This window comes from Myotis nattereri (genome assembly GCF_964212035.1).
Source record: "Myotis nattereri genome assembly, chromosome: 3".
Lineage (NCBI taxonomy): Eukaryota > Metazoa > Chordata > Mammalia > Chiroptera > Vespertilionidae > Myotis > Myotis nattereri.
The window spans coordinates 201,512,318-201,531,598 of NC_138077.1; the positions used below are offsets into that span (position 1 = coordinate 201,512,318).

The 19,281-nt window shown below is 37.8% G+C and overlaps 1 protein-coding gene across 13 annotated transcripts in view; it reads right to left on the minus strand.

Annotated features, from left to right (window-relative positions):
• The window catches only part of SRRM1 (serine and arginine repetitive matrix 1), a 40,803-nt gene that overhangs the window by 13,987 nt on the left and 7,535 nt on the right, over nucleotides 1-19,281 (minus strand). Inside the window, exons 5-13 of one of the 13 annotated variants that reach the window (XM_081087233.1) lie at nucleotides 19,212-19,281; nucleotides 17,635-17,838; nucleotides 15,177-15,371; nucleotides 14,321-14,440; nucleotides 11,597-11,865; nucleotides 6,285-6,365; nucleotides 5,283-5,366; nucleotides 4,390-4,534; nucleotides 3,996-4,037 (exon numbers count right to left, since the gene is read on the minus strand). The exon at nucleotides 19,212-19,281 is cut by the window's right edge and continues 46 nt beyond it. In XM_081087233.1, coding sequence (XP_080943359.1) covers nucleotides 3,996-4,037; nucleotides 4,390-4,534; nucleotides 5,283-5,366; nucleotides 6,285-6,365; nucleotides 11,597-11,865; nucleotides 14,321-14,440; nucleotides 15,177-15,371; nucleotides 17,635-17,838; nucleotides 19,212-19,281 — 1,210 coding nt within the window. Of the gene's footprint in view, nucleotides 1-3,995; nucleotides 4,038-4,389; nucleotides 4,535-5,282; nucleotides 5,370-6,284; nucleotides 6,366-11,590; nucleotides 11,866-14,320; nucleotides 14,441-15,176; nucleotides 15,372-17,634; nucleotides 17,839-19,211 lie in introns of all 13 variants that reach the window. The other 12 variants (XM_081087232.1, XM_081087231.1, XM_081087226.1 and 9 more) reach the window with 12 other exon arrangements.

The following is a 19,281-nucleotide window of genomic DNA, read 5'->3' on the forward strand; positions in this document are numbered from 1 at the left end:
AATCGGGAGAAATTAATTAAATATCTAAGATAATTATAAAGGGTATAAACAGCTAATGACATTTCTGTTTGTCTACAATATAATGTTGGCCATCTATCTTTTAGGAATTTTGGTTTGCTCTTCCCTTGTTTATTGTGAGAATAAGGAAATCATCTTTTCTGTCAGAGAACAGTGTAGACAGCCACAATGTTGAGCTGTGTGACTTGGCAGCCGCCATGTTGGCCGCATGGCCTGCCGCGCCCCTGGGGGCTGCTATCTTGGAACAGCCCCGCCCTCTGACTTAGCCAATCACAGAAGGAGTGTCTTCTCACTGAGGCAGGATGGAATTTCAGGGGTGGAGCTTTAAGACAGAGTTTTACTGCGGAAATGCAGATGGGGCAGAAAGTGCGCTTGCCTCTCAGATTTATTTAATACTACTTATAAGAAAATATTTTTAATACTTAATAAATTAGCAATCACGGTCTTAATATAATTTCAGTGGTATGATAGACCAATGTTTTGAGCAGTTGGCTTTATAAGGGCCGACAATAGAGCTCGTATTTCTTAAAAGGCTTGTAGATACATTTTTAAAAGATATCTTAAATTCTCAGTAGAACCACAGTTGTACATATATCATACACAAATTAATAGTAATTGATTCCATGGTCAAGACTAGATCCTATTATGTTGAAAACTGTTTTTAAGTGTTGAAAATGTTTTAATTAGATATGTATTTGACAGTTTTTCCAGAGTACAATACTTCAAAATATAATATACTTGGTTGCATAAGGAATTTCTGCCAAATAAAAGAAAGAATTGATTTATTAGTAGCAAAGTCTTTATTTAAACTAGCAATGTCTTTTATTTAAAAGCTCCTCACCGCTGCATTTTAAATTAGGCTGGAAGTGAAGCAGCGTTTGCACCTCGTGTATCAGACATAAAACTTTACTGAATTTACTAATCTTTGTAAGCAATTGAATTCTAGTAAAGTAAAATTCTTCTAAAAAGGTTACTGAAGGCTTCCCATGATTCCTCTGTATATGCAAATATGCCAAAAGGGAATGCTGTTTAAAAACATTATTGTAAATTTAATAAAAAGGAGAAAGTTTAATATTTTGAAATATCTTCCACTAATATTTACAGGATAATCTAATGATTTGCTGTTAAAATACCAAATCTGAAAATAAGTACAGTCACCATAAATGTTTAATGACTTGGAACGCATGGCCTTGCGGCACTATCAGTCAACATCCAAGAAGTAACCCTATAAGTTACTTGGTGTAAAAAAGAAAGGTTTTTCTTTTTTAAGTTAAAATTTCTCTAAGTGTAATCCAGCAGGAGGAAGACAAAGCAGACAACCAACAGCCCAGAGACCACCTGGGGCATGGTAAAGTGAAGTATGGTAACAATTAATTCAAGTAAAAACTGTAATTCAGATAACATGCCTAAGTTTTACCTAGGTTACCCAAGGACTCTAGATAATGTGTTTACCCATCACTGTAATTTAGATAGCATACTGTCTCTGCTTCTGTAAATTGCTTTTTTTTTGCTAACTAAGTTCCTTATTCCAAAGCTTGAGACAGCCAGTTTAAAATTAAGCTGTCATGACCTAGAGCAAAGAATATTCCTACATGGTATTATTCTACAAAGTTTTATTAATAATTTTTGATGCTAAACAACAGTATATTGTGCATTTATCCCAAACAAATTTACAAATGAGTTTGAATGTTTTACATGAAGGGATTTATTCCTTTCCACTGTGTGGAGGGCCTCCTGGAGAAGGCACTTAAGCATTCTGTATTGACCTATCTTGACCTTTTTTTGTCAAGAGGAATCCAATTGCCTACAGCTGTTATCTGAGCTCTCTGTTCAAGCTGGGATCATGAAAAGCTGGTACCATGGATCTGTCTCTTGCCCAATGGCGTAAGCTGGGCCCTCTCTGGAGAAGAAACCTGGGTTCCCTATGATCAATGCCGGGGCCCCGCCAGCAGGCGAGGGGACCCAAAGGCAGTTGCTGGGCATGGAGGCCAGAGGGACATAGGCTATCAAGGAGACAGAACTGAACCACACATCACCCTACTTGGCCCAGAGATAGCTGGTAGTCAACGACGGGTAAGATCCCAAAGGTTGGGACGACCTAAGACAGGCACAGCTGGGGGCCAGTAGGAGAAAACTTGGGGTGCGACAAAGGTGGGGCACAGATCCTCACCCCCCCCAATGGTGCACAGGCTTGAACGGTGCACGGGCTTGAACACTCGGCCCTTCTGAGGAAGGTCTCCTGTCCCCATGGCTGCTTCTTGCTTCCCATGCCCAGCCCAGATCAGGAACCAAATAGAAGAGATTTGGTCCAGCTGAAATCAGAATCCAGATAAACGGAGGTTTGGCTAACAGACCCTATGTCTAAATCTAGCCTAACAACAGGAATGCTCAGAGCCTTCACAAGGATGTAAAGTGATCCTTTCAATTAATATTTACAGTGTAAATTAAGATTATTGTTAAAATATTAAATTTGACAGCAAAAATAGTTTTCAAATTAATCAAAGTCAAGTTTTCAAATTAATTAAATTTGGCTAACTTGAAATAAGTAATTATTCAAAAAGTATTAACAAAAACTTTCATTTCATGGTAAACATGCTATGAACCTAAAGCATGTTCAGGTTCATTTTTTTGCATGCAAAAAATTAATATGTAAAGCTATCTAGACTGCATTATAAAATTTCCAAGAAGTCTCCTAATTAAATAAAAAAAAAAGGGGGATAGTGGAAAAATATAGTGGAAGAATACCATGTAAGGAAAAATATCCTGTAACTAAATTACATCTAGAAAATTTTTTTTTCATTTTGTAATGCTAACAGCAAGACACCCATGAAAAACATATGTGGTGTCAAAATAAGCCAAAGGAAAATCATTTGGGCAAATATAAAAAGGATTCCCCAAGTAAAATTTCAATTATTAACCTTTGGTCGAGAATATGTTTGTATATTTTCAGAGAACAGCTCCAAGACCATGTGGATTCCTGCAACAAGGGATCCCGGAGAGAAACTGACCAGATTGCTCCAGCCACAAAGACAGAAGAGACAGTTCAGAGATGGAGATGGTGGAAGACGCCTTGCCATGCTAGCAGTCAGCAGCTGTGCGTCGCTGCAGGTTGCCCAGGACCAGACCAGAAAGGACCGGACCTGCATTTTCCACCATCCAGAACCAACATTTCATTGCTGGCGTGTACACATGAACTTTTGGACATTGAAACATGGACTCAGAACTTTTGGACATTGAAATTGGGACTTGATTATTTTTTAAAGAAAAAATAAGGGGGAGATGTGGGAAACTGTTTATTGCCTTCACTATCTGATACGCATAGACAGAGCACTTCCCGAAACCCCTGAAGGCTGGGTGCCTTTGAAGCCCTCCCAAAGCTCGGAGCTAGGCGCCAACTCTGTTTGTCCAGACAGTGGTAGCTGAAACTGCTCCCCCATTTATTATTATGTAAATCCTTGCTGATGGGCTAGTCTGCTTGTTACTAGGGGGTCACCTGCCTAGGGCTATGCTATGGGTGCATCCCAGATCAATAAAAGCTTGGTGAGGCCTGAGCACAGGGAGAAGAAGTCCTTCGGGACTTGCCGCCTGGTCCCCCAATATTGCAAAGTTATCTTGTGTCTTTTTCTCTCATTTGCTGTGCGGCTCCTCTTTCAGATACCGAACCCTACTCCACGCGAGTCGTGGAAGGAAACACACTCAATAACCATCAAGTCCTTCCCCACTAAATCTGAGGTGCTATTACTACAGATACTTTAACCGCACAAAAATATAAGTTCAAATAACTCTCTAAAATGAACAGTATATACAATTCTATCATTAAATTGATGTGTAAAGAAGCATAATTAAAAACTAAAACTGAGGACCTTTCCCACAGCCATACACTGTATGCCTCGGAATGGAGTAAGGTTACCTAAACAGTAAATTAAGTCACTACAACTTTGACATGTAATCCTGTTACAAAGTAGTGTCTAACCAACCTTTTAGTCATTGGCGATTGCCATCGCTTTCCCATCTGCATCCTGAGAGCAGTGGAGAAAAACAAATGTCAAGAATTCCATTCACCAAATTATTTACTTCAATGGCATTAAGTATCACTAATGGAGATATATTTTTTAAACAGGAATCATTTAACTGGTATTCTTTTTGTCATGCACACATATCACATGGTGGTACAAACCTTACAAAGTTCTCATTAATTAGCTAATAATCACCAAACAATGCAACCCCCTACCCAACAAAATGTAACCATTTCCTTCTGTCCTGGAAATGGAGTTAGCCAAATTCTAAAATAAGCCCATAGCCCATCCCTTTATTTATGAAGTTTCATCACTACAGAACACAGCAATGAAGCTACTGAAGAAAAGACATTACCGAGGGGAAGTCTCTTTCTGGCGTTTTCGAGGTGATGGAGAAGCACTCCGGGAAGGGGAATGTCTCCGCCGCCTGCCTACCTCACCATTCTTCACATGGGACCTCTTGGGTCGCTCTTCTTCTGAGGAAGATGAGGAGCCAGAATCTATAATTACACAATAAACAAAATATTACAGCAAGTCTGTGCTTAAAAGTCTGTCCACATTTTCTGAATCTAAGTGGATGGAGTGTCTAAAGCAGTGATGGCGAACCTATGACACACGTGTCAGAGGTGACATGCGAACTCATTTTTTTGGTTGATTTTTCTTTGTTAAATGGCATTTAAATATATAAAATAAGTATCAAAAATGTCTTTGTTTTACTATGGTTGCAAATATCAAAAAATTTCTATATGTGACACGGCACCAGAGTTAAGTTAGGGTTTTTAAAAATGCTGACACGCTGAGCTCAAAAGGTTTGCCATCACTGGTCTAAAGATTAATTACTTTGCCCTAGCTGGTTTGGCTCAATGGATAGAGCATTGGTCCTGCTCAAGGGCATATGCCCAGATTGCAGGCTTGATCCCTACGAATCAATGATTTTCTCTCATCATTGATGCTTCTATCTCTTTCTCCCTTCCTCTCTGAAATCAATAACAATAAAATTCTGTTTTTTAAAAAAAGGATCAATTATTTCTATGTAGGTACAAACATATTTCTCCTACATATACTCGCTATACTGAGGGACATCCATTATCTTTATATATATATATATATATATATATACATATATATATATATATATATATATATATATATTTCTTTATTGTTGAAAGTATTACATGGGACATGCATATCTTAAGTATTTTTTTAATTAGGAAATGCAGGTAGAAAAAACTTAATCAGTATCCGTACCAGATGATGACTGCTGGTTCTGTCGTCTGTATTGGCGTCTCTGCTGCACAGAATCTGCTGCAGCCATTTTGCCACCTTTATCTTCTTCTGAAAGATGGATGCATTTAGAAAGTGTTTCTTTAGTTATGCATACAGAAAATGAAACATATTCGAATAGGAAAAAGGTCTCTTAAACCTTTATCTGATTGGGTCAAACAATACAACTATCTCACACACACACACACACACACACACACACACACACACACACACACTTTTCTTTTTTTACAAAGAAGGAAAAGCTCAAAACGCCAACTTAAATGCTGATTTAAACCATCACCACCAAATGTAATAAACTTCTTTAGTCCTGGCCAATGTGGCTCAGTTGGATGGGCATCATAACATGCACTGAAAGTTTGCGGGTTCGATTCCTGGTCAGGGCACATACCCAGTAGGAGGTGTGAAGGAGGCAGCTGATTGATGTTTTGCTCTCACATCAATGTTTCTCTCTCTCTCTCTCTCTCTCTTTCCCTCTCTAAAAATAAATTTAGCCCTGGCCGGTTTGGCTCACTGGATAGTGTCGGCCTGGAGACTGAAGAGTCCCGGGTTCGATTCCGGTCAAGGGCATGTACCTTGGTTGCAGGCACATTCCCAGTAGGGTGTGTGTGTGAGGCAGCTGATCGATGCTTCTCTCTCATCGATGTTTCTAACTCTCTATCCCTCTCCCTTCCTCTCTGTAAAAAATCAATAAAATATATTTTAAATAAATAAATTTTAAAAAACCTAAAGGATGATACTGCTATCCACATTGCAGATATGAAAGAAATGAGGCTAAGATAAATTAAGCAATTAAACAAACAAAAAGCAGTTAAAGCGTGGAGCCTGGGATTCAAACTAGGTTCGTGTTACTTCAGAGTCCTAGCTCTTAACTAATATCCTGTAAGTAATCTTTAACCAGAAGGGTTTTATCAAATGTGCTACAAACAGAATTCATCTTAAAACAAACATACACACAAAACTTACCTGATTCAGATAACTCTACTTTTCTAGGCTTGGGTGCTGGTGAAGGGGACTCTCTTTTCTCAGTACCTTTATGTTTTGTCACTAGAAAGAGTACAGAAAAAAACCACTTATAAAAAGAAAACAAAACAAAGCTTCACAGGACATGTTAACAATACAAAAATGGGGTGACTATTCTCATAAAGGATTTACAGAAAATTACAAAATTTCTGTAAGGACTTTGTCATTACCTGGGCAGTACCTGAAGTAGAAGCAAGAATTTTTAATACTGAATCAAAAGACCTAATAATGATTTAGAATCTTGAGATTCACCCAAAAGAAACAATAGTTTAGAGAAATTGGGAGCTGTTTCTGAGTAGCTTTATGCTATGTGTAACATCAACTCAGTAAACCTCTGTGTGCTACCCCACAACTTAAAACATTCTAAGGAGACCTCATCAACACGAAAGCTTTCAAACACCCACTGAGTAGGTTCAGTAAGTAGGTAATTAAAAAACTGTATCTGCTGAAATTTTCAGAAAAAGATATTTGGTCTGAAGAGGAGGAATAAACTAGCCACCCAAGAGGCTGTAGGTTCTTTAAGTACATAGAGCATATATAACCCTCACAATAGCATGAGGGATTTTAAACTACCTATAAAAAAAGTAGACCTTCACAACAGTGAAAATAATTAAACATGAAGGTTGCAAGGTTCTTTCTAAAGCTCAAAGGGAGGTTAAAAAAAAAAAAGCAGCTGCAGCTCTGAAATATAACCATAGTAGTAGGAGAGCGGTGGGTACCTTATGAATTATCCAGCTTACCTTTTTCCAATTCCAAGGAAAATTATTATAGCAACTACCTTTTGTACGTTTGCTATGTTAAGTACTGTTGCTAATACCACAGTCCCCTCCTTTTTACAAGAGGAGAGGTGTGACATTTAAATACAATTAACCTTGAAGTCATAAGGATAATTTAAGTGAACTAGGATCTGACCCTAACACCCTATTTCTGGATACAGGCTTTAATTTTCAACAACTATTACTTCTGTCTATAATAGCCATCCATTGCTTCAACTTAAAAAGTATAGAGAGATATAACTATTAATCTTATAGATTAACCTGAACATCATTTGACATTACTGTAAGAACTAAACTTGAAGACAATATGATCCCCCCTCACGACCTTTACAACTGTTTTTTTTTTTTTTTTTAATTTAAAGTAATTACCATGGGATGTTTGACCTAGGATACAGATACATTTCATTTAACAAACATACATATTCAGAATTCTATCAAGACTTATTCAAAGGGCAGTAACTTAAGAGAACTAGTGATGGAAATCAACAATTAAGTCCTAGCCGGTTTGGCTCAGTGGATAGAGCATCAGCCTGGAGACTGAAGGGTCCCAGGTTCAATTCCAATCAAGGGCACATGCCTGGGTTGCGGGCTCTATCCCCAGTAGGGAGTGTGCAGGAGGCAGCTGATCTATGATTCTCTCTCATCATTGATGTTTCTTTCTATCTCTCCTTCTCTCTTCCTCTCAGAAATCAATAAAAATATATTTAAAATAATAATTATTAATAAATACATAAAAAAGCAATAACTAGGGCGGGGGGAAAAATGGACACATATGTAATACCCTTTGTAATACTTTAAGCAATAAATAAAAAAAAAGCAATAAAATCTCTGCTAAAGTAGTCAAACTAAAGAATTCACCACTATACTTTTATGTTTTTAATTTTTTAAAATATATTTTATTGATTTTTTACAGAGAGGAAGGGAGAGGGATAGAGAGTCAGAAACATCGATGAGAGAGAAACATCGATTAGCTGCCTCCTGCACGGCCCCCAGTGAGGATGTGCCCGCAACCAAGGTACATGCCCTTGACCGGAATCGAACCTGGGACCCTTGAGTCCGCTGGCCGACGCTCTATCCACTAAGCCAAACCGGTTCGGCACCACTATACTTTTAAAACCACCAGCACTTTAGCCTTGGCCAAGTAGTTGACTAGAGGGTCATCCCAATATTCCAAGGTTGCAGGTTCAATCTTCTGTCAGGGCACATACAAGATATCAACCAATGAACATATAAAGAAGTGGAACAATAAATCAATGTTTCTCTCCCCCCCCCCTTCCTATCTTTCTCTAAAATCAATAAATAAAAGTTAAAGAAATAAAACAACCAACGTTTTATTAATGATTCTACCTAATAAGCTTTTTGGTCAAACTGATGGACTGGGTAAAGAATGATTAACACCTAATTAGTTATCATGAAATATGATAGCACTATAAGTGCATTTAAAACTTGTATTTTAACACATTGTATGCGGGAAACGTGTTTACACGTTTTACGTATTTATACGTTCTACCAGTGCAGTAGAGCGCGGGACATGTATTAATACGTTTTTTATAGACTAGCGGTAGAATGTGGGTAACATATAAATACGTAAACTAAAGTTATCGTAATTTTACTGAACGTTGCCATTTGCGCAAAAAATTAGCAAAAATGGCCCGCGCCACCTGTTAGCGCGCGATAAAAACTACCCGCAAACAATGTGTTATGTTAATAAATTCAAATAAATAAAATAGAAAGGCTTAAAAATGTTTAGGGATATGAGGCTTTTTTTCCCTGTTTAGTATTGCCCATTTCTAAAAAATGTAAAAAATGTTTTGTTTTGTTTTTTGAGAGGGAGGGAGAGGGGGAGGGGGAGAAAAAGTGAGTGAGAGAGAGAGGGAGGAAGAGAGAGTGTGAGAAGTATCGGTTGCTCGGTTGCTTCCCGTATACACCGACTAGAAATTGAACCAGCAACCTTGTGGTGCATGGGATGTCACTCTACCAACTGAGTCACACTGGCCAGGGCTTCCCCATTTTTAAGTGTCAGTTTATCTTCAACGCTTGTAAAAGATTTTACAGACAACCCGTTATCTACAAACCCACATGTTTAAGTTACCACCTCGGAAAACTGGGTTCCAAAATGTGGATGTCAGAAAGTATTTTCCCTAGGAAACATTAAAAGCGTGGTTGTATTTGAAAGATGGCTGGCAACTCCCTACTTAGTAAATAATACAAATTTAACCATACATTATTTACATTTTTTTCCTGTAAAAATATGGAGTTTTTCCTAACTCAATCTAAATGGCTTAGCTAAAGTAGTCCTTAATTATTGCTAATATATAGTCACCATTAGACAAGTATACATTATATACTCCTACTCTGGTTCAATGACTGACTGAATCAGAATACTACTAATATTATGATGTTAATGTCCCACTGAGGTTTGCCCAGATGAGATTTTATCCATCCAAATGTTTTTATTTTTTGTATTCAAGGGGCAAAAATCATTCTAGTATGAAGTCAGAAATCTTCTAAGTCAATTGAAAAACCAGTATTTGGAATTTATTTCAGCAGTCCCTATGAATTCACCACATGGGAATGGGAGGAGGCAGGAAAGGGTAATGGGGGGATAAATGGTGACGGAAAGAGACATGATTTGGGGCAGTGACCACACAATATAATACACAGATGGTGTCTTATAAATTGTACACCTTAAACCTATATAATTGTATTACTCAATGTAACCCCAATAAGTTTAATAATAATAAAAAAAACTTCCATTACCACAGGTATAGATCCTCTGGTAAATATAATTAACTAGCACTTCTTTATGTACTAAGATACCACTTTAACTATGACATGCCATTGATTACATTATATTCCAAATAATTTACCTCTTAAATCCCCCAAAATACTTTTCCTGCCTCTCTCCCACTCCATTTACCCATCATCAATAACAGAACCTTTATTGAAAGCCCTGATTGGTGACTACTATATGAATTACAAAAGTAAAGCCTATTACATTTCAATGTCATTGCTCTTATTAGCCATGAAAACTGCAAAAAAAGGAATTTCTGAAATCATGGTACCAGGTGTACAGAAGCCGAAGAATTTCACCCTGCCCTCCATTCCCCTCCTCCAGAAATCAAAACAGGCATTATGGAGTAGGAGAGTTTGACCAAGTATACATTTTTTAACTGGAAATGCGAACCCAAATTCCAGTCCAGGTTGGCTGACCCTCACCAAATCACTTAACCTGAGAACCTGTTTCTTGATGACAATCTCTAAAATTATTTCTAGCTCTGAAATTTCATCACAGATGACTAGGATCATGTTACCATAAAGTTATTCCCAAGTAGTAAGAACCAGTATTCAGCTTCAGTGGTCACAAGGCAGTCTCTGACTACAATGATCACAGTACGTCTCTTTGGCTAGGTCTCAGAATCCATAGGAATAGAACTAGTCCTTCGTCTCCACCATGACTTATTTCTTGCTTATGTACATATTCACTGTGACTTGTTTCTGAAAAGCAGCAGCTTGCGCCCCGTAATAATATATCAAAACACAAGCAGTTCGTACCCATGAAGATTTTTCAAAGGTAACTACTAATTCTTAATAATTAACCTATTTTAACAGGGATGCAGTCCTTCTGTTCAGGTACACTTACTACCCTTTGGCTATATGATGCAAACAGAAAAATCATAACTTGACGTGTTTTTGCAAAGTGACACGTTGCTCCTTAAAATCCAAATGACTATAGCCTCTTTTTAGATTCCCCCCCTCCACCACTACTCACCTTTCAGGTGTCTTTCTCATTCTGGCACTAAGCACCAAGGCCCGATTCCATTCAAATAGATCCTATAGTGTGTATTTAATACTAAAGGAACAAACCCCAATAGACCACAACCTTCACTCAAGACTAACACAGTCAATATTCTACTTGCCTGGCAGGATCACAGATCATAAATTCCTCAGAAATCAATCTACAGAATAAAGCAAGAACAAAACGCAAGAACCCTGTCTAGAGCCTAAATTTAAAAAACAAATCAGCTTTTAGGACACCATGTCCTTCCTTAGAGAGCACAATGTGGCCAAGAAAATAATTAAAAAGAATATGAAGTCCTCAAACAAAAAAATCTTCAGGGGTTGGGGAGTTAATTAATCTCATAGTAATACAATGATCCCTTATCATGATGAAACAACTTTGATGTTACTCAAAATCAAACAGCACCGACTAATAATATATTTCTCTACCTACTCAATGCCAGAGGGCACTGCTAAAAACAAAACCCATGTAAAGTCTATTACAACAAATCTCAAGAACTTAAAAGCAGGAAAGAAAAGGTGAACGAACCTCTGAGCAATTTACAAACACCACATATAAATACTACCCAGAAACTTCATACTTTGAAAGGAGAAAGGGGTGACCAACAACTGACAAGCACTTTATAAGTAAATGAAGAAAGGATATATTGTGTTTATTTGTTTGATTTTTACCTTTACCTGAAGTTCTCCCAGGAGAGACAGAAACACGACTTTTTCTTGTCCGGTTTGACTGCTGGGGTGTCGGGGAATGACGAGTTTTTGGCGGAGGAGTTGCCGGAGGTGATGGCCTATGCCTTCGCCTTGGAGGACTTGCTGAGGGAGACAACCTCCGCATTTTTCGAGGGGGGCTGGCTGTCCTCTTAGGAGGCTTCTTTGGCGGTGACCGGGAACGAGACGAAGAAGAGGATGAACTACTTCCAGACAAGGATGCTGATGAACGCCTTCTTCTGTGGAATAAAGTATTCATACTCAGTAACTGCACATTTACAAAGGTTATGTACAGTTTATATAAAAATACAGCTATTTTTATCCAACTTTTGAGTTTATGTAGCTAAGCAGATGAGTTTTAAAAATAGGAAACAAAACCATAACCTACCACAGGTAACAGCTAAAGACTAACTATGAAGAAAGAAATTATTCTGATAAATGTATGTTTGAGTCGTCTTTCCAGTTATAAAATATGTTGAGTGCTAATAACATAACTAACCAGTCTCATTCTTCCTTAGGAATGATAGCAGTACTTTGGAGTTTGCATACAATGTTTGGTGGCAAAGTATTTTCCATTTAGTAACAATGTCAAGCAACCTTCAGATGCATTTTTAAAGAGATGCGAAAGATAAGGAATTCATTTAGCTACATAAACTTAGAAGCAGGGGGTCTCTCGAATTCTGCGGCAAAATTTGTGTTAAGTTCTGTTGCAATTATGTGTACCTGCAGAATTCACCTTTGGCAGAAGAATTCCTGAGAACCTGAAAAAAAGAAACCCTACCTTAAGTGTGAGATAAAAACTACCTGAAAGGGAATCTTACATAATCTGTAAAATATTTTGATTGCTAAACGGCTCAATTAATAAAACATGCTGTTTGCAAAACTCCAGTATAAAAATTAGCTGTTTCCACTAATCCTGTACTAGAAATAGAAAGCACCAGTATTACTTTTCTCCTGAGAAATCAATTTTAGAAGTGTGATGCTTAAACTGCCTGACCATTTATATCAGTCTCATTTATCAACAGTAACATTAATATCCTATGATTTTTAGTGGTTATAAAAATGGTTCAATTTACCTCGACAACTCCTCCCCACAGAAAAATATTATCTTTTTAAAAACTATGGGATTCTAAAAACCCTCAGTTTGCAGGAACAGCAAAAATTGTGGAGCTTACTGTTCCCTCTCTTTATTTCCAAATTGATTCGGTCCCCTGAAAACAACCTTAAAAGATTCAAACGCAAAAAATTGTGTCCCGAGTATAATCTGAAGCATAACCATCAGAGTTCCTTCTAAAAACACATGAATGCACTGATTGCCAAGAAGGCACAGAACTTTGCTATCAGTGCACCAGGCCTCTATTTTGGACAATACAGCAACAATCTTTTTTTAAAAAAATATATTTTATTGATTTTTTACAGAAAGGAAGGGAGAGGGAGAGTTAGAAACAGAGAAACATCGATCAGCTGCCTCCTGCACACCCCCTACTGGGGATGTGCCCCACAACCAAGGTACATGCCCTTGACCGGAATCGAACCTGGGACCCTTTAGATCACAGGCGGACGCTCTATCCACTGAGCTAAACCGGTTAGGGCAGCAACAATCTTTTTGTTAAAAGTGATAGGTCAAACATTTTACTTTGTGCCAACTTTAAGATTTAAAAAAATAGAACATTGTGTATTAACAGGGTTTCTTTAATGTCCAGTCTCTTAAAAAAATACCAGACACCAAACTGCTAAAAGGTTATATCTATGGAATGGGATTATGGGTAAAGAGAGAGACAGAAACATAGATTTGTTGTTCCACTTATTAATGCATGCTGTTTGATTACTGTATGTGTCCTAACTGAGGATCAAACCCACAACTCCGGCGCATCATGGCGAGGCTCTAACCAACTGAGCCACTGGCCAGGGCTGGGTAATTTTTATTTCTGTTTGAACTGTTTATACTAAGTACTCAGTTCTATAATGACAAAAAAACAAAACAAAACAAACAAACAAAAAAACATTTAAAAAATATAAAAGTATATGCCCGGCTGGAGTGGCTCAGTTAAGTGGGCTCAATTCCCACTGAGAGCACATGCAAAAAAAGAACTGATCGATGCTTCTCTCTCACGTTGCTGCCTCTCTCTTTCTCCTGGAATCTTTATAAGGATGTCCTCGGGTGAGGATTTAAAAATAAATAAATAAATGTATAATTAATGCAAATAGATTATTTTAATACTGGTAAAAGCAGCTTACTGGCTCTGTTGTCATCTACTGTTCAGAAGCCAGTGGTAACTAAAATCCAAAAAGAGAGGTTAGGTGACTAATTTCCTTACTTGATAAAATTTCTTGGTGGGGTCTGAAAGGATACCTTAACAAGAGGTATCAGTAAGATGGTAGGAGGCAGGGTGGGCTAGAAGGGGTCAATGGGGGAAAGGGCGCATATGTAATACCTTCCCAATAAAGAATTCAACAATTTTAAAAAAGATGATAAATTTCTTCTTTTTTATTTTCCAACAATAGACTAGCATTATTTTTCATTGCAAATAACAGCACACCTCAAATGAGATAGGCTCTTTGGAAGACATTACCTATCACACATGAGTTCTTTCTTCCAAGGGGACACTAATACAAAGATTAGCCTAAAATAAACATATGGTCCACTTCCATTCACCTAACAATTTCAAATTAAAAAAAGAAAAGAAAGCTCACCGTCTCACTGGAGATCTACTCCTCCTATGCCTTGGTGGAGGAGGCATTCGTCTTGGTGGAGTTCTTCTTCGAGGAGATGGCCGCCTTCTTGGGCTTGGCCGCCTTCTAGGTGAATATGATCTGCCATAACAAAAAAATTAGGCCCTCAATAAATCAGGAACACAAACTAAATTGTTTTGACATAGTTTCTCAATAGCTATATTTTCAAAAACATTTCATAGGATATAATTCCATTTATGTAGAGATTTTTATGGTGTAAACTGTCCTCAAATTCTCTCTGTAAACCCAAAGAATAACATTTTACTAAATGTTTTCTATTGCTTTGAAACTAGTTACCTAGCCTGGCTGGCAGGGCTCAGTGGTTGAGTGTCGACCTATGAACCAGAAGGTCATGGTCTGATCCCCGGTCAGGGCTCGATCCCCAGTGTGGGACTTGCAGGAAGCAGCCGATCAATGATTCTCTCTCATCACTGATGTTTCTTTTCTTTTTTTAATTTTTTAAAAAATTAATTTCAGAGAGGAAGGGAGAGGGATAGAGAGATAGAAACATCAACGATAAGTGAATCATCGATCAGCTGCCTCCTACACGCCCCACACTGGGGATCGAGCCCGCAACCCGGGCATGTGCCCTTGACCGGAATCGAACCTGGGACCCTTCAGTCTGCAGGCTGATGCTCTATCCACTGAGCCAAACCAGCTAGGGCATCACTGATGTTTCTGTCTCCCTCTCCCTTGCTCTCTGAAATCAGTAAAAGTAAATACAAAAGGAAGTAAGGAAGAAATAGTTACCTAACCCTATCTAGGAGAATAGCACATAAAACCTAAGCTCTGTGCAGACCCTAAAGCCACAAATCACCTTGATCTGGATCTATGGCGCCGTCTAGGTCGAGTATGAGAAGGAGAACGAGAGCGTGTCCGGGATCTTGATTTGGAACGTGACCGAGACCTTGGTCGGGTCTTCTCCTTTTCCTTTTCTTTTTTGGAATTTTTCTCCGGAGTAGGCTCTTTAGGCTCTGGTACAGGTTCAGGCTTGGGAACTTTCAGGATATCACTATGGAAAAAAAACCCCACAGATTTATTTCCCCCCTCTTCTACTCAGACTAAGTCATATTTTATTTTATATTTTTATTGATTTCAGAGAGGAAGGGAGAGGGGGAAAGAGAGATAGAAACATCAATGATGAGGATTATTGATCAGCTGCCTCCTATATGCTCCACACTTGGGATCGAGCCCACAACCTGGGCATATGTCCTGACCAGGAATTGAACCATGATCTCCTAGTTCATAGGTTGATGCTCAACCACTGAGCTACGTCAGCCAGGCTTAAGTCATATTTTAAATGGAAGTTATTTATCTTTGTAAGAAGTTTTTAGCCCTAATACTTGACAATGGAGGCAAGAGCATACAATGGAGTCAAGACAGTCTCTTCAATAAATAGTGCTGGTCAGATACATGTAAAAACAATAAATAAATTGGTCAGATACATGCAAAAACAATGAAACTAGATCACCAACTTACACCATACACAAAAACAAACTCAAAATGGCTAAAGGACTTAAATGTAAGATGGGAAACCATAAAAATCTTAGAAGATTCCATAGGCAGCAAAATATCAGATATATGTTGTAGCAGTACCTTTACTGATACAGCTCCTAGGGCAATGGAGACTAAGGAGAAAATAAACAAATGGACTACATAAAAATAAAAAGCTTCTGCACAGAAACTATCAACAAAACAATAGGAAAGCCCACTGCATGGGAGAACATACTTGCCAATGATATTTCAAATAAGGGTTTAATCTCCAAAATTGACAGAGAACTCATACAACTTAACAAAAGAAAGATAAACGATCCAAACAAAAATGGGCAAAGGACCTAAGTAGACACTTTTCGAAAGAGGACATACAGAAGGCCAAGAGACATATGAAAACATGTCAAAGTCACTAATCATCCAAGAGATGCAAATCAAAACAACAATGAGGTACCATCTCACATCTGTCAGAATGGCTATCATCAACAAATCAACCAATAGCAAATGCTGGCAAGGATGCGGAGAAAAAGGAACCCTCGTGCACTGCTGGTGGGAATGCAGGCTGGTGTAGCCACTGTGGAAGACAGTATGGAGTTCCTCAAAAAGTTAAAAATGGAACTCCCATTTGACCCAGTAATCCCACTTCTAGGAATATATCCCAAGAAACCTGAAACACCAATCAAAAAGGATATATGCACCCCAATGTTCATAGTAGCACAATTTACCATAGCTAAGATTTAGAAACAGCCTAAGTGCCCATCAGCAGATGAGTGGATTAGAAAAACTGTGGTATGTTTATCTACACAATGGAATACTACACTGCTATAAAAAAGAAGGAACTTTTACCATTTGCAACAGCATGGATGGACCTGGAGAGCATTATCCTAAGCGAAATAAGCCAGCTGGAGAAAGTATCAAATGATCTCATTCATATGTGGAATATAATGATCAACATAAACTGAGGAACAAAAATAGATCCAGAGACAAATGTGTGTGTGTGTGTGTGTGTGTGTGAGAGAGAGAGAGAAAGAGAGAGAGAGAGTGAGTGTTATCAACCAAAGGACTTGAATGCATGCATATTAGCATAACCACTGGACACAGACACTGGGGTGGTGGGGGCATGCCCTTGGGGATGGGAGTGGCAGGGGTGGGGTGGGGGGTAGGGGGTCAATTGGGGGAAAAAGGAGACATGTAAAACTTTAAACAATAAAAAAGTTTTCAGCCCTACTCAGTTGGTTGGGCATCATCCTGTGCACCGAAAGGCTGCTGGGTTTGATTGTCATTCAGGACACATGTCCAGGTTGTAGGGTCAATCCCTCATAAGGGACATGCAGGAGGCAGCGGATTGATGTTTCTCTCTCTCCCCCTTCCTGTCTAAAAAAATCAATAAAAAAATTTTTAAGAAATTTTCAAAATCTGTGAAGACTTCTCCCGAGCTCCAAAACATCAGTGAAATCTAGTGAGAGCAACTAATAATTCTAATTGCATACATTTTCTTAAAGTGCAAGGTTGCCCACAATATTAAGAAGGAAAAAAAAGCAAGTTATATATTAAAAAATATAAAATATTTTTTAAAAATACAACCAAAAGAAAGCAGTGGTCACCTGCCAGGCATTTTACTTATATTCTCTTACACGATTTTGACTTTTTCTACAAGCTGAATAACTGAAAAATTTTTTTTAAATAAATCAAGTAGTTTTGTTTCAAACTTAAGTATTGTGTTTGGGTTCACTTAATAACAACCTAAAAGTGTGATATTTATAAACGAATTTTTATGTACTTGCCTAGTAGAAGTGGCCTCTTGTACTGAAGGTTCTTTTACTTTTGCTGATGGTTCTGGGAGCTCAGGAGTTTTTTCCTTCTTTTCTGGAGCAGGGGAAGGACTCCGGCTCTTGGTTCTGTGACGGGGAGATCGAGAATGACTGCGCTTTCTCTCTCTCCTGACAGGGGAAGATCGTCTTCTAGGGGAAGGAGATCTGGATTTGCGTCTAGGATGAAAGCAATTTTTTCAGATTTTTGAATAATGTGGACTGGGGGAGAGGGTCAAAGGCAGAAGTGAAGATTAATCTTTTTAATTAAGTCATTACTGTTTATATCTGAGAAGTTCCCTATGGAAATAAGATATCCTATCACATTTACTTAATAGGAAAAGGGCCAAGAAAAAACCAGGAAGGCAAGCAAAACAGTAACATTCTCTGGAATACTGGTTGTAACAGAGAAAAGCATTGATCTGCGACTCTAGATATTGGTTCTTAATTTGTTCCAGAGATCCTCAAGAAGACCAGAGACCAAGTTTTCAGAACGAAATGATGCTTTAAGTACAGCTGACTCTTGAACAACGAACGAGGGTATTATGGACACCAACCTCTAACTTTTGACTCCCTAAAAACCACTAATAGCCTACTGTTGACCAGAGCATTACCAGTAACAGTCAATTAACACATATTTTGTATAGTATATGTATTGTATACTCTACTCTTATCATAAAGCTATAGAAAAAATATTAAGAAAATCATAAGGGAACATAAAAATATCATACTGATATTGTACAGAGAAAATGTATTCCAGAAAAATGACCAATGCAGTGAAAGCAGTATGTTCTTTACAAGAGAAATATATTAAACTTGTATAAGATAGCCTTTCTGAAAGAGAAGCCCCCCTTTCTTTTCAAGTTTCCTTTAACTTGAAGAGTAGACCTGGTTCATCAATAAGTAGCTACCTCTATGATTTGTGCTTACCTCTAGAAAGCAGGTTTTCATATCAAATATATAAATGAAAGGGACAAAGAAATTACCTCCTCCCTAAAAATGAAAAGCCTAATGGAATTTTCACCTTTTACCACAAATATAGAAGCTGAATCCTGGACTTAAAAATGGGAACCTAACCATAGTCTCATTGAAGAAAGAAGAAAACAAGCAATCTGTTTTGGGTTTAGTAAAACCATCTAAGAAAAGCAGCATAAGGAATTAAAAAAGTATATAAACACCTAATGGACCCAGATTTTTATAAAGAAGCAAATATAAAGAGAAAAGATTGGACAACATTAAAATAACTCAAATTAATTAAATGCTAATTTAAACTAAAGCAATATGGGAAACAAGTCTAGATTTTGACTCAAGAATTAAGAGTTAAATAATTCACCAAGATTTGAGATAAGTATAGTCAAATCATCTATCTCAAACAACAGATGAAATATTTTAGTCCAGAGGCAAGCAGTTCACCAAGAAAATTGTATGATGGGAGATATTCTGGGAATAGTGCAGTTAGCTTCCTTAGTAACATGTAACTTTCTACACACAGAATACCTTAACACCTAAAGTACTTATAAAAAAGACTAGGCAATGCATCTAATGTATTGTACCTTCGTGGGCTTCGAGACCTTTCCCTTTTTTCTCTGCTGCTTTCTTTTTCTTCCTTATCCCTCTTATCTT